General features: G+C 47.6%; 1 protein-coding gene across 1 annotated transcript in view; it reads right to left on the bottom strand.

Annotated features, from left to right (window-relative positions):
- LOC142251084 (cytochrome P450 2H2-like) overlaps positions 1 to 23,918 on the bottom strand; it is a 78,086-nt gene that overhangs the window by 33,811 nt on the left and 20,357 nt on the right. Inside the window, exons 2-5 of the mRNA XM_075323594.1 lie at positions 20,583 to 20,745; positions 18,357 to 18,506; positions 15,089 to 15,249; positions 12,306 to 12,479 (exon numbers count right to left, since the gene is read on the bottom strand). Of these exons, the coding sequence (XP_075179709.1) occupies positions 12,306 to 12,479; positions 15,089 to 15,249; positions 18,357 to 18,506; positions 20,583 to 20,745 (648 nt within the window). The remainder of the gene's footprint in view (positions 1 to 12,305; positions 12,480 to 15,088; positions 15,250 to 18,356; positions 18,507 to 20,582; positions 20,746 to 23,918) is intronic.

Raw genomic sequence — 23,918 nt, 5'->3', positions numbered from 1 at the left:
CCAGTCCCAAGCTGGAAGTGTCACGAGCGGAGGAGGGGACGCTGCGCTCTCCCACTGCTCGGGTCCGGGTGCCGCTGCTCTACGGCTGCTGCTGCTCGGTGGCTCGAGCGATGGGCGGATCCCAGGGACTGGAGCGGCGCTCCTCGCCCGTGAGTGAAAAGGGGTGGTTTGGGTTTTGGGGATATTGTCCGTGACGCCACCCACGGTTGTGGTGATTGTGTGGACACCACCGCTGCTCTGGACGGGGATCCCGGGAGCCTGTGACAGGGAGCAGCTTTGTTGTTATTTCTCCCCTCCGTGGGTAGGGGGGTTGGTTGTCCCGGGGCCCAGTGATGGGGTAGAGATGGATGACAGGCGGGTTGCGGGGCCTGATGAGGTGCAGGGTCGCGGGGGCAGCTCTGTGCCGCACGGCACGGAGGTACTCACTCAGCCCAATGATGATGACACAGTTCACGGTAAAACAAGCGGCTGGATGGACGGGTCCCTCGGACGGCTGCGGTTGTTCCTCCCTGCAGGTTAGTGATGACTGTCTCTCCCTGCACCTAAGTTCAGTGTTGGTAGCGATGGGTTCCCACCGGTAACCCGCTCCCCGACCTGGATATGGGCCGGAGGAGCCCCTTTTGCCCACAGGCGCTGGCCCTGGGAGACGGTTGCCCTTGGCGGTGGCAGTGTCTCCCCTTCACGGTTGGACGGTTGCCTTCTATCGGGACTTGGCTGTTTGGAAACCCGGAGGTCCCCTTCACTAACGGATTTGGCAAATTCACGGTGACTCCAAGCCTTGCCGGGATCCGAAAGGCCCCTGCCAATGGTGCTGGCTTCTCTTTGTATACCGGTCCGGTAACGCCGGGTCACCACCCGTCCACGGTCCTTACAGCAGACTCCAATCGGCCTCCACTGCAGACGGTCACCACATCCTGCCAACCTTGCTGTCCTGTCCGGGCCACACACCCGGACCAACTTCAGGCTCTTTGCTGTCACTTTTCTCCTCTCTACTACTTTCCTCCTTCCACTTCCTTAGCTTAACTCTCACTGCCTGTGTTTTCCCTCCTCCAGGACTGTGAACTCCTTGGTGGGTGGAGACCAACCGCCTGGCTCCACCCCCTGGTGTGGACAACAGCCCCTGGGGAAGGCAACAAGGATTTTGTGTTTTGACTATGATGTGCCTGCAGGGAGTGTGGGGTGTGTAAGTGTTGTGCTCTGTGGCCCCTGGCTTGTCCAGGGCGACACAGAAGCCCTGCAGCACTGCCTCGGCAAAGCAGCAACAGGCTGTGCTGAAGCTAATCTGCATAGGTGACAAACCCCACAATGCAGAAGAGGTGTGGACAGCTCTGAAACAGCAGGCAGATCACTGGCTCACACCTCTGAACCTAAAGCCAGGAAAGGTCGTGTGTGACAATGGCCGGAACCTGGTGGCGGCTTTGAGGCGAGGCCAGCTGACACATGGTCCATGCGTGGCCCATGTGCTCAACCTCGTGGTTCAGCGATTTCTAAAGTCATACCCAGAGCTGTATGATCTGCTGGTAAAAGTTTGCACATTTTCGAAAGTCACCTACTGCTTCAGCCATTTGCATCTTCCGGCTCACAGACTGGTGTGTGATGTCCCCACGCGTTGGAATTCAACTCTGCACATGTTGGTCAGGATATGTGAGCAGAAGAGGGCAGTTGTTGAGTACCTGCATCACCTAAGCCGTAGGGAAATGGGTCAAACTCCACACATAACACCTGAGGAGTGGAGATGGATGTCCGACCTATGTACCATCCGCCAAAACTTTGAGGACTCCACCAAGATGGTGAGCGGCGATGACGACATTATTAGCGTCACCATACCGCTTCTCTGCCTTCTAAAATGGTCTCTGCTCAAAAACAAACATGATGCATTGCAGGCGGAGCGCGATGAGTTGGAGCAAGAAACAGTAGTGGGTGTGGGTGATAACACACAGCCCAGCCTCGTCTCATCACAATGTGCAGTGGAGGACTATGACGGGGAGGAGGATGAAGACATGGAGCAACTCTCCGGCCAAATTGAGGATATGACATATATATAGTCATATCATAGTCATATCCTCGGTTCAGCGTGGCTGGCCAGAGGACAGGATAGATGATGAGGAGGAGGAGGAGGAGGAGGAGGACAGCATGTTCAGTCATCGTGTTGGTCAGGATACTGAAGTGATGGCTGTTAAGAGTCTGGCACACATGGCTGACTTTATGGTAAGCTGCCTGTCTCGTGACCCTCGCGTTAAGAACATCTTGGCCGACAATCATTACTGGTTGGTAACACTGTTAGACCCACGCTAAAAGGAGAACTTTATGTCTCTTATTCCCGAGGCGGAGAGGTCAGGCAAAATGCAGCAGTTCCAAAAGGCCATAGTCACGGAAGTAGGCAAAGCATTCCCCTCACAAAACGCTAGCGGCATAGGTCAGGAATCAGTGGACAACCAAGGCGTACAGCCGAGAGGGGCACAAGTCCAATCCGCCAGAGGTAGGGGAACAGTCTTTAAGATGTGGGACAGTTTTCTCAGCCCCTCACATACCACAGCCCCTGAGTTGCGGGGTAGTGCCACAAGAAATCCTAAGTTTGCCCAGATGCTCAAGGAGTACCTTGCAGATCAAACAACTGTACTCCGACATTCCTCTGTGCCTTACAATTAATGGGTATCCAAGCTGGACACGTGGCATGAATTGGCTCTCTACGCTTGGAAGTCCTGGCCTGCCCTGCCGCTAGCGTTTTGTCAGAGCGTGTTTTTAGTGCCGCAGGTGGAATCATTACAGATAAACGCACCCATATAACCACACTTTCCACATTTTGTCTCAAAAAGTGCTCAAAAGGTACATCTTATATATAGATATAACCACTTATATCCTTAAGCCAAGAATATATAAATGATGCCTTGCTTCTATAAAAAGTTAAACTTTATTTTTATTTCATACAATTAAAATATAATAATATATATAATATATTATCCCTCCTTCCCACTGGAAGACGAGAATTATGTCAAAAGGTGGGAAGAAGCGGCAGAGAGCTGCACTAAAGCCTTCTTGGAAATAATTATAGATAAAAACCGAATATCATTGTCATCATTGGACAATGAGATAGCGCAACTGGAGACTAACCTACGTAAGGACTTACCCGGGGAGGTGTTAAACAAGTTTTTGGAGGAAGTAGAAAAGGATGCCCAGAAATGGGAGAAAGAAATCAGTGCGGTTAAAGCAAAAAAATACCAAAGGGATGTCTCCGACTACGCCAATAAGAAGGTCTTTAAATGGCAATTTACAACTGGCCCAATGAAAAGAAAAAGGGAAAAAACAGGATCTATATCCTCAATCAATACTGCTAGTGAAGTAGATTTATCTGAGGAGGAACTCCCATCCGGGAGTACAATTAATACGAGATCTGGTGGTGTAAGGAAACCGGGCACTTACACCCTACAAGCTGTGAACGAACGTCTGGATCAATACAAGGTAATCAATCTATCAGAACACGTGTTGTCCGACGTTCAGGTCCGGCTGCTTGGTAGGGGCTTTTCTTTTGCCCCTACCATGCAGCTAGACACGTTCACGGCCATCAAAGATGTACACCTGTTTGCTCGTAAACTATTATTCAAACGTATGTTTAATCAATCTGTCACAGGGGGGCCAACAGAGGTGGAAAGGGAGGAGGAGGCACTAGAGGCGCTCGAAACATTGGCAGAAGAAGCGGACGGTGCCAGTATGAGTAAGTTCCCTACATAGCTCTACCCTAAATCTAACAAATTTCTGCCCCTTAGTCTGTGCCCCGCGGTGGACATTTTTGTTAAAATGGTATCCCGCGATATTGAGCAGCTAAATTGTAGGCCTAATAGGTTTTCAAATTTGAATATCCAAGAAAGAAAAGCTCTGGATGAAATGAAGGGGTGGACTGACGTGCAGTTTAAGCCAGCTGACAAGGGTGGCAACCTTGTTATCTGGCCAAGCTGCATGTATGAAAAGGAGGCCAGCAGGCAACTGAATAATAAAGCATGTTATAGGAGGCTCTACATGGACCCGCTACTTGGGTTTAAAGGTGAATTGGTCCACATTCTTGAACGTGCCCTTGAGGAAGGTGTTATTCCAAAAAAACTATTTGACTGTTTAATTGTCAAGCACCCAAGAATGCCGACCATGTACTTTATACCTAAACTGCATAAGAACAGCAGTTGCCCCCCCGGACGTCCAATTGTATCGGGACTTGAGGGGCTATGTGAGAGAGTTTGCCAAATGCTAGATTATTATTTGAAACCGCTGGCTGCCTCCCTGCCATCTTATATCAGGGATACCACTGAGGCACTCCAACGATTGGATAACATCGTGCTTGAACCAGGTACCGTCATGGTGACTGCTGACGTTGAAAGCCTATATACGTCTATCAGTCACCATGACGGACTTAGAGCAGTAACACACTTTTTGAAGAGCAGTAATCTTGAAGATAAGCTAGTGGAGCTTCTCTTCATATTATTAGAGTTTATTTTAACTCACAATGTCTTCACATTTAAAGGGGCCACTTATGTCCAACAGCAAGGTACTGCCATGGGGGCGGCGTGTGCCCCAGCCTATGCCAACCTTTTCCTGGGCGCATGGGAAAGGGAGATCTTCCTCACGGAACCAGACGTCAACATCCACAAAGTCAACAACTGGATGAGATATATTGATGACGTCTGGTTCCTGTGGGATGGTGCCCCCAGGGAATTGAAGGAATTTATTGACAGACTGAATAACAATTCTGTAAATATATTCCTTATGTACTGGTCCGGTCGTGAGATCGATTTTTTAGATCTTAAAATCCAGGCTTCTGAGGACGGGAGAATAACAACAGAGATATTTAGGAAACCGACGGCGACAAACGCATTCCTACATGCTCAATCATCACATCTCCCTGCAACAATCAAAAGCATCCCGATAGCACAATTCTTGAGAGCTCGTAGGATTTGCTCTTCTGAGGAGGCATTCTTGGTGCAGGCAGAAGACCTAACACAAAGGTTCCTGCACCGAGGATACAGCAGAAGAGCAATCAAACACGGTTATGATCGGGCAAAAAAACGCACGAGAGAGTCCTTATTGTATTGCAATTATGTGCAATCAAATAAACAAAAGCAAGACGTAGTCCGTCTAATCACAACGTACAACAACCGTTGGCAGGATATTGTGGAGATTTTTAAAAAACATTGGGGAATTTTAAAAACAGACCCAGCATTGAGATCGAATATCCCGCAATACCCATTAGTCACGGCACGTCGGGCCAGGAACATGAGGGACTACCCCGTGCGAAGTCATTATGGCCCCATAACAAATCAACATAATGTGGATACAATTGGGTTCTATCCGTGTGGATTGTGCAAAGCTTGCATTAACATGCGTAAAGCGAAAACTTTTCGTGGAGCTAGGGATAGCAGAGAATACGTGATTAGGGCGCTTTTAAGCTGCTCTTCCAAAGCCGTAATATATCAAGCCTCCTGCCCATGCAGCTTGTTTTACATAGGTATGACCACCCGGGAGCTAAAAGTCAGAGTTGGGGAACATGTCATGGATATAAAAAACTCAAAAGAAACATCTGGTAATGAGAAATTGAAGACCATTCCCCGACACTTCAAGGAGTTCCACAACTCCGACTCCCGATTGTTGATCGTAAAAGCTATCGATCAAATAAGGTGTACGAGGTGGCGATATTGGCAGAACCTTTGCGCGCCTGGAAAGTCGGTGGATTTATAGGCTGGGAACCGTGACCCCAGAAGGTCTAAATGAAAATTTTGGATTTAATGCCTTTTTGTGAACATATGTCCTATCTTGTGAGGGACACCCTTTCTCCATGTTTTAATGTTTCTTTTAAATACATGTAATTGTTTGTTATAATGTCTTATTGGCAAAATCTCTACTTATTGGAAAAGGGGAATATATACCTTGCTTGAGTTTTAATATATATTCTTATTTCTTTTTGAGGTCATCTCCATTTAACATGCGGATTCTACATCCAATTAGTATAATTGGTATGATTTATCTATGCTATGGAAATACTGGAATTAATAGAATCGGTTGCCTGCATTGGACGATCTACTTATGAGGCACTACCCGTCGAGCAATAATCAAGATGGATGAATGTTGCAATATTATGGACTTAACCAAATGGTCGAAGGATGGAAGATTGATCAATAAATGACCGACCAATAACCCCAGCCTTATCCCATATATTGGACTCTAGCTTGGGTGAAGGGCTGTATGAGGTTTTTTTTGTGGCCTCTGTTGTTGCTGGTTTATGGTCCCTGTCTTCCTCCATCTGTTTGATTCGGCCCCTTTTTTTACCCCTCCTTCTGTACTTGTCAGATTAAGACTATAGTGATGTATTAATACATCCAAAAGAAACTTCAGCAACTATAGGTATCTGGCTGAGTGATGGAGGGTATAGCACTCCTACCGCTGTTGGTTGGTTACGTTATGGATAACTATAGGAGGGATACATGATGGGCAATATGGTACCCCGAATGGGTGTTTTGCCCATTGGGTGATGCCAGATTTGCCCTGTATGTATATTCATATGTATGCTTTGAGGTTATGAATTGATTAGCAGAGATTGTAGGTGGGAGGTAAGCTAGAAGTAAATACTCTATATGAAAGATTAATTAAGTATTCATGAATGCAGAGTATATATAATATGCATGTAATATGTCACACTTTTGGTGCTTTAAATGGCCGATTAGTGAAATATGTAATGATTTTGAACAGATATAATATATGTGCATCATGTCACCCTATTCCTATGGTTAGAACTATGCATATAGCCTTATACTTTAAGTATCTAGTGGCATTTGCGACCTTTCATCTTTTGAAAGGAAAAAAATATATATATAATTGGATGTTGATACGGTCCGAACATGTTTGGTTTCGATCATGGTCTCTTGCGATCTGTGAACGCATGTGGTGGTTGCTGCTGCTCGGTTACCCACACTGTGCGCAGCTGGGATCCGGGAGGAGAACTTGCCCTGCAGTACGGCCACTGTGTGCGGGCCGCGCGCATGCCTGGTGGCTTCGGCATCGCGTTGCCATGGTTGCCGGGCCTGCTCGCGTCCCGCCCTAGGCCGGATATGGGGTGAGGTAATTTCCGGTGTCTCCTCCGACCGGAACCATGCTGCGCCGATACTAACGTGGAGCCGGGCACGCAATTATGCACCACATGCGTTCAATTTTAATAGAATATAAAGGGTGACAGCTCAGCAAGGTATGTACCTGCCTCCTGAGGAAGCCCTAGGCGGTGAAACGCGTTGAGGCGCGGTGGGTGGTGAATGAATTACTCTGGTCAGGTCTGTATACTATTATATGACTCTCCTATATTACTCTTGCAGCTAATGATGATTATTGTTATGGTGTATTCCTGTGGGTTGCCTATATAACTTGGAAGTATGCAAATAATGACTTCTGTGATCCAGCACCTCTTGACCTGTAAAGTTTGCAGGCGGGGGTAGAAGTATAGCTTAGTATCTAATAGTGCCTAATAGTGTATATTTGTAAGCTTATTGAATTTTTTGCATTGTGTGGTTTTGAGGGGCTAATAAGTACTTGAAGCAGTGAATGTGTTATATGGGACTGCTGCTTGCAGCTTACAGCTACACAATTGTATATAGGATATGGAGCTATTCTGCATTCTACCAGCATGAAATTGATCTTGTTAGGTATATGGTGACAGGGGTGCCTCCTGGTGGTGAGCAGACTGTTATATGTGTGCTGATAAAATAAGTACCTATTGGAGACGCACACAAAAGCTATGAAATTATAATTGATTACTCTGGTAGTATAATTTAATAGCTCACCACTAGGAGTCTACTCCCGGTTTTTCACCATATGACCCTTATGGATGCACATGATGGTAAACTGATATCTGCAAATTTAATTAATTGGTATATTTATGAGTCTAAGTATTATGCTAGGACCTGAGGAACTTCTTTGATTCCCAACCCACCCTCCCTCCAATCAGTGGGAGTTACAGTTGCACCTTTCTCTACCCTGTTGTGCCATTATGTCTATGTATGTGTTTTAATTGTATGAAATAAAGATAAACGCACCCGCCTGTCAACTGACAATGCTGACAGGCTGACTCTGATCAAGATGAACAAGGGTTGGATTGGGCCAGACTTCACCACACCACCAGCAAATGACAGCGGAATTTAAAGTTTGTAACGGGAATTTGCCATGTACCTCCACTCACCCATGGGTACACACTTCTGGACTTTGGCTAATCGCTGGACTGCTCCTCCTTCTCCTCATGTGCCATCATGATGACCGTTACAATAGTTAGGCCATTGTTTCAGGTATACCCCCAGTGGTAAATTTTTTCGCCCATTCTTTCAGAATGAGCATTACAATGACAGGAGACCCGCTCCTTTGCAATGGGAACAATGTTTTGAGGCCCTCATGCACGTCTCTATCCAGGGACAATGTGGAGCCTCCAAATTTTTGGCTGCCCTGCCTAAGGGCTATACTACAATAGACCCACTTCCTTACAACGGGCACTTCAGGTTTACAGGCCATCATGCACGTCTCTATCCAGGGACAATATGGAGCCTGACGCTGCCACCGACTGCCACACACGTGCGGTTTTTAAATGCAAGCACGGACGCACTAAGAACCTAACAGGTTTTTAGGAGCGACAATTACTGAGAAGTCTGACACTATCTGGACTGTTTTAGACTGTGTACACCAGCCCCAGATATGATGAAGGCTGGTATACGGTCACCACTAGGAATGGCTATATACCCTGCCTGCCTGCCTGTATACTGCTACAATAGTCCTGACAAGGACTCTTCTGGTCACTAGCCTGTATTCCGACCTGGCTATACCCTGCCTGTATACAGCAACAATAGTCCTGAGAAGGACTCTGCTACTGTACTCCGACCTGGCTATACCCTGCCTGCCTGTATACAACTATAATAGTCCTGAGAAGGACTTCTGGTCACACTGTTTGTAGCCCTGCTACGGAAATAACTATAAAGGGCCGCAAACCTTTCCCTGAAGCAGCAACACTCTCCCTGCACTGACTGTCTGGATGGCTGTGTGCAGAGCACAGCGCGCCCGCCGGTATAAAGGCTCGGTCACGCTGTGCAGGCCGGCCAATCACTGCAATTCCACAACTAACAGGGCTGTGGCATTGCAGTGGTCTGCCAGCCAATCCCTGTATGTGGGCTGGCTCTCAAAAGAGCGCCAACATGCAGGGATGAAGACCACGAGTACAGCACAAGTATCACGAGATTACTCGGTCCCCGCCGAGTAGCCCGAGTACAGTGATACTCGTGCGAATACCGAGTAGTAACAAGCATACTCGCTCATCACTACTCGTCAGCCAACTGTGTCCAAGTTGTTTCCTGGGCATCCCCTGTCTTCTGAAAATCGCTGCCTCAACATGTCAGACTATCTGCTATACTTGCAAGCCTCAAATGGTACTTGAAAACTCATTTGTTGAGAAACGCCTAGAATCTCCCATGACTCCACTGCCTTACCACCACCAGAGCTGCTTCCTCACCACCACCGGAGCTGCTGCCTCACCACCTCCCAACCTACTGTCTCCTCCCCAATATCCTATAGAATGTAAGCCCGGAAGGGCAGGGTCCTCTTCCCTCTGTATTAGCCTTACTGTGACAGTTCCTCAGGGTTCAGTCCTAGGCCCCCTCCTCTTTTCTCTATTCACTGCACCTATTGGACAAACTATCAGTAGACTCAGTTTTCAGTACCATCTGTTTGCTCATGATGACAACCAATTATACAGATTGTTTCCTAACATCACCCCTGCAAAACTGGAAAATATCAGTGGTTGTCTGTCCGCTGTCTCCAACATTATGTCCTTCATCTATATAAAACTGAATTTGTCAAAAATGGAACTCCTCATGTTTCCTCCCTCTACTAACCTTTTAAAACCAATATTACCATTTCTATCTGAGGTTCTACCATTATTCCCCAGCAGTAAAGGCCACTTTACACACACAGATAAATCTTTGGCAGATCTGTGGTTGCAGTGAAATTGTGGACAATCAGTGCCAGGTTTGTGGCTGTGTACAAATGGAACAATATGTCCATGATTTCACTGCAACCACAGATCTGCCAAAGATTTATCTGTGTGTGTAAAGTGGCCTTAAGTCTGCTGTTTTGGAGTCATATTTGACTCACATCTCTCCTTCACTCCCTGCATTTGTTCACTCGCTTACTCATGTCACCTCCACCTTAAAAACATCTTCAGAATTTGACCTTTTCTAACCATTGAATCTGAAAGAACTCTTAAGGGGGCTAGCGATGTCGCTCGTGAAAGCACCCGCCCCCATCGTTTGTGCATCACGGGCAAATCGCTGCCCATGGCGCACAATATTGCTAACACCCGTCACACCTACTTACCTTCCTACACCTTCCTAGTGATGTCGCTGTGGGAGGCGAACAACCTCTTTGTTAAGGGGGAGGTTCATGCGACGTCACACAGCGGCCGACCAATAGAAGCGGAGGGGCGTTGACCAGCCGCATTAACGACACACCCACTTCGTAGCCGGAGGATGCAGGTAAGCTGTTGTTCGTCGTTCCCGGGGTGTCACACGTAGCGATGTGTGCTGCCTCAGGAACGACGAACAACCTACGTCCACAACGACCAACGAGATTTTGAAAATGAACGACGTGTCAACAATCAACGATTAGGTGAGTATGTTTGATCGTTAACACTCGCTCGGAGCTGTTACACACAACGACGTCGCTAATGACGACGGATGTGCGGCACGAATTTCGTGACCCCGACGACAAATCGTTAGATATGTTGTTGCATGTAAAGCCCCCTTTACTGTTGCTCTTATTCATTGTTTTCTGGACTATTGCAACTCTCTGCTAATCAATCTCCCTCTTACTAAGCTTTCCTCTCCAATCCTTGCTGGATGTGTACCGCCTCATGCTCGGCTGCAGCCGAGCCACTTGGATCCGGGCTCGTGTATCGGTGGCTCAAGCGTCTCCGGACCGGGGGTCACGTTGCTCTGTAAAGGGGGCTGGCGTGTCGAGTGGGGTTTTTGGATTAGATTTAGAGTTCGTGACGCCACCCACGGGTTGTGGTGAATGTAGGCACCACTGCTGCCGGTTACTGGGCACCCCGGGGGACATGTTGGGAGCAGCTTGAGGTGTTAACCCCTCCATGGGCAGGGGATGGTGACCCCGGGACCCGGTTGGTGTGGTGCAGTGTCGGTGCGCAGCCCGCGGGCCCAGTAGTACTCACTCGGACAAACATACAGGAGTCTCTGGTAAACCAAACGGTGGATAGTCGGTGCCCGCAGCTGGTCGCTTCGGTCCTCAAAAGATTTGTGGTGTCCGCCTTCTCCTGCACCTGTTGTAGATTTTGGACAACCGCGCTTCAGCGATGGGAGTCCCGCTCCCCGGCGTGTACATCGTGAGAGCTCGTTGCCCGCAGGCACTGGCCCGGTGGATCTTTGGCCCTTGGCAGTGGCCGTTATCCAGAATCAGTGGGCTGTTGTCTTCTTTCGGGACTTTGGGTGGGAAAGGACCTAAAGTCCAGACCTCAATCAGTGAATTAACGGGGTCCGGTAGATTCGGGACTGCATTTCAGGGTCTGAGTACCCCCTCTTGTGCTCCGGTTTCCAGCCGGTTCCCCGGTTCGGTACCGGCGGGCCACTGCCCTGTCTTCCCGGCTCCTGCAGACGGCCACCACCGTCTGCCTCCTGGTCACAGTGCCCGGGTGCCTACCCAGGGCACAGACAGATTTTGCACTCCACTCAACTCCTCTCCTAAAACTTATCTGAACTTGAAATTCCTGCCACTGGGCATGTGAACTCCTCGGTGGGACCGTGGCCAACCGTCAGGCTCCGCCCCCATGGTGTGGACATCAAACCCAGAGGGAGGTAACCAGGGTTTACTAGGGTGGCTGCTGACACCTTATTTGGGGATGGGTGTAGTGCATGGGGCTATCTGTGACTACCTGGCTAGTCCAGGGCATCACAAATGCAGCAGCTAGGATGATATACCAGTCGCTACACCGATGCCTCCATCCTGTGCCAGTCATTGCACTGGTTGCCCATTTGCTACAGAGTACAATATAAAATGTTCTTACTCACTCACAATTCTGCACAAATTAAGTGTTTGGAGTTAAACTTTTGGGCATCTTCATATTTTAGGAAATTCAGCTTAAGGTAAGTTCTCTGCAGATCAATTCACTAATTTCCATCTCATTGCTTTTTTTCAACGCTAGTTGAATTTTGGCTGCTCTGCACATTCTTTACATACAATATGTGATCCTCAAATGTTTGAAAATCTAAGATTATCAAGAAACAAACCTCTTCCATCTTCATGAGGAAGCAATCTATGAAGTCACGTGGGCAATTCTCGTCCAGGGTGTCTCGATGAGTATCTGTAATCTCCTTAATAAATTGTTTCACGTTGTTCATCACTTTAATGACCCTCCTAGGACCAGGAATGTAGGACATTATTTTTGGGAACCTGAAAAGGAGCTGATTAAGGAAAGAAGTAATAGAAAAACAAGATATTACTATAGTATAGTTATGTCCGTGTCTTATTTATTTTCTATGCCATATTTTATAAAAATAAGTTGAATTTAAATTTAAAAAAATTAAATGTCTCAATGATTTCAGACTATAAACAAACACAGAGTTTTGTGACCCTGCTGTCAATGACCCTGACTCCTCAAAGCTTTCACGACAGAATTCTGTTGTGAAAATCTTTTGAAAAATTGCAATTCTTTTGCACAGAAATGTATCAATTTTTAGTTGAAGCTGGGAGCAGGGGCATAGCGACCCTCACTCGTCAAATTCATGGTGAGCGTCGGCTTTCCTTATATCGCAAATCCAACTGGAATAAGATTTGTGGCAAGGTGGACATGGAGGCGCATACCACTTGGCAACTCGCCTGGTTCAATAAGAGGCATGTGTCTTAATCAGGAACTTCAGTCTCCACCCTGCCCCCTCATTAATAAAGGCGACAAAAAATTCAAGAAAGGAAAAGTAGTTCTGCTCCGGCAGTAATGGCATAGAATGGCATTTCAGACTTTTTATATTAAAAACATCTTTTTATTTCAACCATTAAAAACATAGGAATCACTGGCCAATACCCTTTCGAGCAAGTTGCTCTTACTCATAGGCTATGAGTAAGAGCAAATGATACGCCCACCAAGGCCGTGGGGCTACTCGTTACCGGGCCTTTTATGTTCTTAGGGAGAATCACGGTGGCAAGGCCTGGCTCCGTGACCCCGGCGGTGTCGTTTAAAGTGAGGTGTTTATTTACAAGTGGAGATAGTTTGTGATGCCACCTGTGGTATGTGGCAACATAGATGCCGCCACTGCTATTCAGTTTCCCCGGGGGTCGATGATGATGCAGCTGAGTTGGTGTAGCTCTCCACAGGTAGAGCTGAGCCCCAAGACTGAAGGTGATGTGTCCATGGAAAAGAGTCCACGGGTGTACAGCGCACTTCCCGTGGCCCTAAGACCCCTTCTGTCTTGATCCTGGGACGAGCTGCTCCAGCTCCAGATCCCACAACCTTTCTCCTCCGCATCCTCCTCCTCGCTGACTAACGTTCTACAGTCTGCTCCCACTAACTAAACTCCACCTCCAAGCTGGCTTCGGGCTGTGCTTACCTAAGGCGACAGCTAAGGTGCAACTTGCCCTAACCACGGCCTAATGGAGTGTTGAGAAAATTAACAGTATGTCTATGTATGTGTACAACGACCTGTGGCCTCCTCCTTACCCGGGAATGGGATACCACACCTCTGGCTGAGGTGCAGTACCTCTGTGGCAACTGGAGCCTCAGGGGCGACACACAACTTGCTCGAAACGCATTGGCCAGCAATTCCCGTGTTTTTAATGGTTGAATTAAAAAAAAAATGATTTTAATATAAAAAGTTTGGAATGCCATTCTATACCATTACTGCAGGAACTGGATTTATTTTCCCTTCTTGAATATTTCACCTGTGTACTAGCTCAGAAACATCTATGCACCGCACCCTTGGTTATACTATCCATTCAAGCGCTCTATGGACTGGTGAGCTGACTGCCTTTTTTTTTTTTGTTACATGAGAAACATTTCAGTTTTGTTAAACTGGGTGCCGTAATCCCTATTGTTTGTCCATTGTTTTTTGTCAAGCTACCCAATGTGGGCGGACAAACATAACAGAGTATGACTGCCGAATTCGGCGAGAAATACTGGAACTATTTGGATGAGGTGGTTTATTTCAACGCGTTTCGAAGTGCAACTCGGTTTATTGGATCTACATTTTGTCTGTAGTATTGCGGTTCTTTCACAGTTTTATTCTGGTTCCAGTACTTCTCGTTTGGTCTTAAGGCCGCTTTACTCGCTGCGATATCATGACCGATATCGCTAGCGTGGGTACCCGGCCCCATCGGTTGTGCGACACGGGAAAAATCGCTGCCCGTGCCGCACAACATCGCCCAGACCCGTCACACTACTTACCTGCCCTCCGAAGTCGCTGTGACCGGAGAACCGCCTCCTTTCTAAGTAGGTAGTTTGTTCAATGTCACAGCGACGTCACATCAGCGTCACTGAACCGCCGCCCAATAGAAGTGGAGGGGTGGAGATCAGCGGGACGAACATCCCGCCCACCTCCTTCATTCCTCATTGCGGGCAGCCGCAGGAAAGGTGAGGTTCCTCATTCCTGCTGTGTCACACATACCGATGTGTGCTGCCGCAGGAACGATGAACTACTTCGTTACTGCTGCAGCAACGATATTCGAGAATGGACCCCCATGTCACCAATGAGCGATTTTGCACGTTTTTGCGACGATGCAAAATCGCTCAAAGGTGTCACACGCAACGGCATCGCTAAAGCGACCAGATGTGCGTCACAAATTCCGTGACCCCAACGAGATCGCTTGAGCGATGTCGAAGCGTGTAAAGCGGCCTTTAGGGCACGTGAATTGTACAGCAGCTGGACTATGCCTGGTCACACAACCACACAAGGTGAGCGACCAGGCCTCTTGATCTCTTCTCTGTTTTTTGGGTAACACTACTGTGTTTGTTTACCCATAGTAATCTGCCGCCGGATTGGAAGACATAGGTTTTGCGGTTGGAAGCATAGCAATTATTTACCTGTCCTGAAGTGCTGTTGACCACCTTAACCATTTTATTAAATTGTGAAATGAGTCTTAAGAATTTTTTCTCTTCGTAGTCAAATCTTTCACCAAATACAACTGAGCAAATGACATTGGAAACAGCGAGTTGCGTTATATGTAATGGGTCAATTGGAGAGTCTGTAAGTAAATATAAAGATGTGGTCAGTCATTACTATACAATACAAATATATATATATATATATATATATACATATATATATATATATAGATATATACATATATATGTGTATAAATATATATATATGTGTATATATATATATATATGTGTGTGTGTATATATATGTGTATATATATGTATGTATATATATATATGTGTGTATATATATATATATATATATATATATATATATATATATTAATGTGTGTGTATGGACCATGGGAAAAATAGTACACAGTACGACTGCAGATCCGTAGCCTGTTGTTATCATGTTAATGGTAACTCTACCTAAAAATTTCATCCACTGCCTATAGTAGTGTGACGCCCTGGCAAAACCAGGTAGTCACAGTGTGGCGCCCTGGACTAGCCAGGTCGTCACGGGTACTGCAGCAGCACACCCCACACCCCGGGATGGGCGCATCGGTCACACACGGATCCTTGTTGCCTCCCTCCAGGGGCTGGTGTCCGCACCAGGTGGGGTGGGACCGGGCGGTTGGCCCCGCCCACTGAGGAGTTCACAGTCCTGGAGGCGGGAAAAGGAAGTCAGTGAGAGGATCAGTTAGGGAGAGTGAAGGAGGAGTGAAGTGGTAGTAGAGGAGCAGACTGACCGTCTCCGGGTATGTGACCCGGGCACCGAGAGCAAGGTTGGCAGACGGTGGTGGCCGTCTGCAGGAGAGGCCGATCGACGCGGAACCGTAGGACCAGGGATGGGCGGTGGCCCGCCGGTACCGAACCGGGGAGCGAAGAGAAGCCAGCACAAACCGGCAGGGCCTGCGGACCCCGACCAGGCTTGGAGTCGCCATTAAACAGGTCAAATCCGTTAGCGACCGGAACCTCCGGGGTTTCCTAGCAGCAAAGACCCGATTGAAGGCAACCGTCCAAACAGAGAAAGGGAAATACAGCTACCGCCACAGCTAGAATTCCCAGGGCCAGAGCCTGCGGGCAAAAAGGGGCTCCTCCGGCACATATCTAAGCCGGGGAGCGGGTTACCGGTGGGAAGCCATCGGAACCGAAGATACACAACAGGTGCAGGGAAAAGCAGCCACCACCAACCGTCCGGGAGTAACCACAGCAGCCGGCTGCGGGACCCGTCCATCCAGCCGTTTGTTTTACCGGAGACTCTGTATCTGTTCTTGGCTGAGTGAGTACCACCGTGCCCTCTGGCACCGCGCTGCCCCCGCGACCCTGCACCTCGCCAACCCTGCCTCCCCGACACCTCACCGGACCCTGGGACAACCAAACACTACCCACGGAGGGGGAAAACAACATCCCAGCTGCTCCCTGCCATCGTTCCCGGGATCCCCGTCACCAGCAGCGGTGGTGCCCATCTTCACCACAACCCGTGGGTGGTGTCACGAACTCAAATCCCCAAACCAAACCACCCCTTTCACTCACGGGCGAGGAGCGCCGCTTGAGTCCCCGGATCCAGCCCACCGCTCGAGCCATCGAGCAGCCGCAGCAGAAGCAGCAGCGCCGGACCCGAGCGTTGGCGAGCGCAGCGCACCTCCCCGCCCGCGACAACAGACAGGCCCCTGCATAACACCTTCCCTCACTAGGAAACACACAGCCAACCAGAAACCATAGTCACCCCCCCTTAGGGACAGACAGACACACCAGTGGGCGTGACCAGGCGGTTGGAACATGCCCACCCAGGGGTCTAGACAGCCCAGGGCGGGAAAACAGAGAGTCTAGTACAGTTTGGAGAGGAGTGTGGGCTGAAGCTAGGGGTAGCTCCAGCGGTGAAGTCCAAGTTGAACGGTACCAGGGTAGGAGCCTTGGTGCCACAGGCTAGGAGGCAGATGGTGGTCTCCGTCAGCAGGAGACAGGAATACGGCTCGGCAGAACCGAGGTGGACCGGGACAGGGTTGTAGCCCGCCGATACACCGGAGACCCTACCGGAAAAAGTGCACAAAGGGGGGTACTCGGACCCTGAAGACAGCACCAGAACCTACTGGAACTGGTTAATTAACCGATTAAGGCCAGGACTAGAGGTCCTGTCCCACCCAAAGTCCCTCATAGAAGACAACAGCCCACCGATTAGGGATAAGAGGTCACCGCCAATGCCCATAGATCCCACGGGTCAGCGTCTGCGGGCATGGCTCCTTAGGCCACGGCCAGCTGGGAGCGGACTCCTGAGTTTCATACCGGGAACGTCCACCTTACACAAAGAGGTGCAGGAAAACGATAGAGACCACCAGCCGGGTGGGGGATCCCGAACGCAACCGGCCGCGGCACCGGCCACCACCATCTTGGTTTAGCAGAGACTTGTGTGTGTTACTAATCGTGAGTACTCCAGCACCCCCTGCGGTCGCCATCCCCTGCACTGAGCCACCGGGTCCTGGGGCCACCATCCCTGCCCACGGAGGGGTTAACAACTTGCTGCACAACATCTCCACCGGGTGCCCCATAACAGCAGCGGTGGTGTCCCACCTCACCACACACCGTGGGTGGCATCATGAACTTGCTACGGCCTAACCCGTACATCTATGTCCCCCCATTTATTCGGCGTGTCCGCGAGACCCCGGGTCCGGAGACCCTTGAGCCACCACCCCTGAAGGCCCCGATTCGAGCAGCGCCGGCTGCTGGCACGGGGGCGGCACAGTAGCATAAAGAGATCTTTAGAAAAAGTATTTCCAAAGATCTTTTATAATATGCTAAAGAAAAAACAACATCTGTGAGAGCCAGAATTCTTGCTAGTTTGTAGATGATGAAATACTTATTTCATGCAATAAAATGCAAATTGATTATTTAAAAAAAATTACAATGTGATTTTCTGGATTTTTTTATTCTGTCACAGTTGAAGTTACCTATAATAAATATTACAGATCTCTCCATTCTTTGTAGGTGGGAAAACTTGAAAAATCAGCAGCGTATCAGATACCTTTTTACCCCACTGTATTGTTTAAAATCTTAATGGTAAATTATGCTTTCCCAATATGTGTTTAAAACGTCTGTCCATAATTATTGTCCAGAAAACTATTAAAATTTCAGTTTCCAACCCTGATGCGAGGGTCCAAGTTCAGAGGTGTTGGCCAATAGTCACTTTAATCTAAAACACTCCACCCACCTTTATCCTTCATGAATTTCTCCGTCAGACATCGGGCTTCTTCTTGGATTCTTTCTTCGATGCTTCTTTTTCCCATTCCAAAATTTCTCAAAGTTGATATGGTAAATCGACGAAGGATTCTCCACCTTTCTCCACTGCTTGCAATGACTCCTGTATGTTTAATGATGTGGTTACATAGTTTCTAAATCTAGATTGTGCACTTTTATCTATTAGGTCTTTGTTGTGCTTAGTTGAGCTCATTACAATTGCACTGCTTAGGTGAAAAAGGTCTGTTTGGTTTCATATCTTCATTTTGCTAGCTGCTGTGTCCATCTACTAAGCAAGACGTACACTGTGTGCACAAGACAATTTGTATTTTGGATGATTAATTTCATTATTGAATTACAGAGATTCAGTCAAAAGGTTAATAAATAGGGATGAGCGAATATATTCGCCACTATTCGGTATCCAACGGATAAAACATCCGCTACGATACTTTTTATTTTTATTGCAGACTAGCTGTCTGTCTCTATCAATCTATCTGTCTGTCTCATTTCCCGTCTGTCCCGTGCCAGGTCTGTCCCACAACAGGTCTGTCCCGCTCCACGTCTGTCCCGCTCCACGTCTGTCTCGATTCCCGTCTGTCTCGATTCCCGTCTCTCTCGATCCCCGTCTCTCTCGATCCCTTTCTCTCTCGATCCCCGTCTCTCCCTTTCCCGTCTCTCCCTTTCCCCGTCTCTCCCTTTCCCCGTCTCTCCCTTTCCCCGTCTCTCCCTTTCCCAGTCTCTCTCTTTCCCAGTCTGTCTCTTTCCCAGTCTGTCTCTTTCCCAGTCTGTCTCTTTCCCAGTCTCTCTCTTTCCCAGTCTGTCTCTTTCCCCGTCTCTCTCTTTCCCAGTCTCTCTCTTTCCCAGTCTGTCTCTTTCCCCGTCTCTCTCTTTCCCAGTCTGTCTCTTTCCCCGTCTCTCTCTTTCCCAGTCTGTCTCTTTCCCCGTCTCTCTCTTTCCCAGTCTGTCTCTTTCCCAGTCTGTCTCTTTCCCAGTCTCTCTCTTTCCCAGTCTGTCTCTTTCCCCGTCTCTCTCTTTCCCCGTCTGTCTCTTTCCCCATCTGTCTCATTAAAAATTTCGCGATTGTAAATGCGACGGTGCGGATTACTTTAGCAGACATACATACATACACTCAGCTTTATATATTAGATTATGGGCGAGCATTGGAGTCATGTGATCGGGAGTCAGATGAAGGCGATCTGACAGCCTGGAAATGTACAAGTTGAGGGGAGGTGAGAGAGATGGAGAGAGAGAGAAAGAGAGAAGAAAGAGAGGAGAGAGAGAGAGGAGTGAGAGAGGAGAGAGATAGATCTCAAACTTTGGTTTGAAAGCTGTTCTGGTGACTACGTAAAAGCTGCTCTGACCACGTTATTCCAAGACACCAGAAATGCAGTTAGGCACCTTCTACAGGCTGTGCCCATACTGTTTCAGCCTTTTCCCATCCATTTTAGCCTTTTCCTCAGTCACCACAGCTCACTGTTAGGTCCAATGTTAAATTATTCGAGTTTCCCATAGACTTACATTGCACATCGAATATCGCGAATAGTCGACTAGTGCTGACCTATTCGTCGGATATTCACGAAGGCGAATATTTAGGTATTCAATCATCCCTATTAATAAACCTAAAAATGGAATATGTAAGTAAAAGTGAGGCCTTATGTTTCTGAGGGTTCAGTTCCACTTGCGTATAGCTTCTGATGCAAGAGCATAGGATGCGCTATGCTAAATACCCTCTGCTGCGAGTGTGAGCCGAGGGTTATGTGACTGTCATTCCATCTTGCGATGGTATCACAGGTGCAGAGAAGATGCGAGGAAGAAGATCGGCACTCACAAATAAGGTTCCTTTTTCGCAGAATTTATTCCATTTGTTTCATTCCATTGTCTTTCCAAAATAAATACAAGATGACGCGTTTCGGTCAGAAAGTGCAGACCTTTTTCAAACCTGATTTACTTCATCTAATAAGCATTCAAGTTTACAAAACTTGGAGTTGGAAAATCTGCTTAAAATGATGATATGGTCAAAATACCTAAGAATTGTGCACACAGTAAATTTAAAAAGCCCTCCGCACCAACCCCACCAATCAATTAGGGATAGTACTATACCTTAATTGCCTGTATGTAGTGTTATTTAATATTTTACAATAAAATCATGGCAAAGTATCATATTTTTTGCCATTATATTAATTTTACTTAAAGGACTCACCAAAATCCTTGGAAATAATCTCTCCTGCTCCTGTGTCTCCCCTGTCACTAAACACGTCGCTGCGGTCCACCAATGCTTCCTTCACGGCATCGTACCCGATCAGTACTATGGTCCGGAAGTTGGAAAGATAGATGGTGTAGACAGGTCCATACGTCTCACTCAGCTACAGAGATATAAAAAACGTAAAAAACTGGTGAATGTAAATTTATCCTCCAAACAAGCAAAAACTATACAGCTAAAATGAAATGAGGAAAAAATGTTCATAATAACTAGTGATGGGCGGACTCAGACTGTAAAAGTCCAGATCCACGCGGTACCCAACTGCAGTGCCCAGGCCTGGGACGGATTTGGAACTCGAGAAATTAAAAAAAATAAGGAAAAAGTAAAGTACCGTATTTTTCGCTTTATAAGACGCACTTATGTTCTCCCAAATTTTGGGGGAAAGTAGGGGGTGCGTCTTATAATCCGAATATACGGGGGGGGGGTAGTGGGTGTATATATATATATATATATATATATATATATATACACACACACTACAGAGTCCAGGGGAGGTGCGGGCAGCTCTGGAGCTCTGCTGGGGGGCTTGTGAAAGCTGGGAGCAGCAGCGTTTGATCTCCTGCTCCCGCTCATATAATATGCACAGCCGCTGTCCACCACCATGGTGCTGAAAGTGCACCGCGGCGATGGGCTGGGGCAGCAGTGTATATTATATCTGCCTGCGCCCTTCTTTGATCGCACATGCCCCCTCCCCCTGTGTTAGCTATGGCCCCCATGCTGCTGCATACAGTAAAATAATAAACTTTTTACTCACCTCCTCCAGCGTGTCTGCCTGGTCTCCCTCCTGCTGCTGTGATAAGGCACGCAGAGATTTCACTCTGCCGTGCCGATCACATGACCGGCCGAGAACCAGGAAATGCAGGAAGCCGGAGCTCAACCCCGAGGAGGGGGACACGAGACAGGACAGTGCTGGAGAAGGTAAGGAAAGCGTTTATTTTACTAAAAGCAGCAGCATGGGGCGATATCTAACACAGGGAGCTGTGTGCCAACAATAGTGGGCCGTGTGCAGCCACATGAGGCCATGTGCCAGCAATAGTGGACCGTGTGCAGCCACATGGGGCCGTGTGCAGCCACATGAGGCCATGTGCCAGCAATAGTGGACCGTGTGCAGCCACATGGGGCCGTGTGCCGCCACATGGGGCCATGTGCCAGCAATAGTGGGCCGTGTGCCGCCACATGGGGCCGTGTGCCACCACATGGGGCCGTGTGCCGCCACATGGGGCCGTGAGCCGCCACATGGGGCCGTGTGCCGCCACATGGGGCCGTGTACCAGCCATAGGGGCCGTGTGCCAGCCATAGAGGATGTGTGCCAGGCATAGGGGACATGTGGCATCACTGGGCCATATCCAGATTCAGAGGGCTAATTTTAGGATGGGGGGCTATGAGGGACATATACCCTATATGATTTGTTAGACGGACACTGGCATTATAAAATGGACCCCATTTATTAAAAAATTCTCTATTCCTTCACCAAATTTGGGGGTGCGTCTTATAATCAGGTGCGTCTTATAAAGCGAAAAATATGGTAAATAAGAATTAAGCAAGCCCTTTATACTTATCGAGGCTCTGACGCGTATGTAACTGCTCCCGCGGCCTCTTCTTCACTTCCTGGGCCGCTCATCTTTGCTCTTCCATATGCATTGCTTCCCCCACCCATCATCCTGGCGTCTGTGATTGGTTGCAATCAAACGCGCCTCCCAGCCTATGTGACAGCGTCTCACTGCAACCAATCACAGGCTCTGCCTACAGGTCATAGTTCAAAAGTTTAGGATCACTTAAATATTTCCTTATTTTTGAAAGTAAAGCACATTTTTTTTCAATGAAGCTAACATTACATTAAACAGAAATCCACTCTATACATTGCTAATGTGGTAAATAACTATTCTAGCTTCAAACATCTGGTTTTGAATGCAATATCTACATAGGTGAATAGAGACCCATTTCCAACAACCACCACTCCAGTGTCTAATGGTACATTGTGTTTGCTAACTGTGTTAGAAGACTAATGGATGTTTAGAAATCCCTTGAAAACCCTTGTGCAAGTATTTTAGCACAGCTGAAAACAATTTTGCTGATTAGAGAAGCTATAAAACTGACCTTCCTTTGAGCTAGTTGAGAATCTGGAGCATTACATTTGTTTGTTCCATTAAACTCTCAAAATGGCCAGAAAAAGAGAACTTTCATGTGAAACGCAACAGTCTATTCTTGTTCTTAGAAATGAAGGGAAATTGCCAAGAAACTGAAGATTTCCTACAACGGTGTGTACTACTCCCTTCAGATCAGCTCTAACTAGAGTAGAAAGATAAGTGGGAGGCCGCGCTGCACAACTGAGCAACAAGACAAGTACATTAGAGTCTCTAGTGTGAGAAATCGACGCCTCACAGGTCCTCAACTGGCAGCTTCATTAAATAGTACCCGCAAAACACCAGTGTCAAGGTCTACAGTGAAGAGGTGACTCCAAGATGCTGGCCTTCAGGGCAGAGTGGCAAGGAAAAAACCATATCTGAGATTGGTTAATAAAAGGAAAAGAGTAATATGGGCAAAAGAACATAGACATTGGACAGAGGAAGATTGGAAAAAAGTGTTATGGACAGACGAATTGAAGTTTGAGGTGTTTGGATCACACAGAAGAATATTTGTGAGACACAGAATAACTGAAAAGATGCTGGAAGAGCGCCTCACGCCATCTGTCAAGCATGATGGAGGTAATGTGATGGTCTGGGGTTGCTTTGGTGCTGGTAAAGTGGGAGATTTGTACAAGGTAAAAGGGATTTTGAATAAGTTAGGCTATCACTCCATTTTGCAACGCCATGCCATACCCTGTGGACAGCGCTTGATTGGAGCAAATTTCATCCTACAACAGGACAATGACGCAAAGCACACCTCCAAATTATGCATGAACTATTTAGGGAAGAAGCAGGCAGCTGGTATTCTCTCTGTAATGGAGTGGCCAGCCAGTCACCAGATCTCAACCCTATAGAGCTGTTGTGGGAGCAGCTTGACCGTATGGTACCAAAAAGTGCCCATCAAGCCAATCCAACCTGTGGGAGAGGGAAGCATGGGGTGAAATATCTCCAGATTACCTCCGCAAATTAACAGCTAAAATGCCAACGGTCTGCAAAGCTGGAATTGCTGCAAAGGAGCATTCTGTGCCGAAAGCAAAGTGTGAAGAGAAAATTATTATTTCAAGTAAAAATGATTCTTTCTAACCTCGTCACTGTCTGGACGATATTCTCTATACAGTGTGCAACTGATTTGATAAATAAAAGTAGGATT

This window comes from Anomaloglossus baeobatrachus, chromosome 9 (genome assembly GCF_048569485.1).
Source record: "Anomaloglossus baeobatrachus isolate aAnoBae1 chromosome 9, aAnoBae1.hap1, whole genome shotgun sequence".
Classification (NCBI taxonomy): Eukaryota; Metazoa; Chordata; class Amphibia; order Anura; family Aromobatidae; genus Anomaloglossus; species Anomaloglossus baeobatrachus.
The sequence above is the reverse complement of the archived record's forward strand: the minus strand, read 5'-3'. Positions and strand labels throughout refer to the sequence as shown.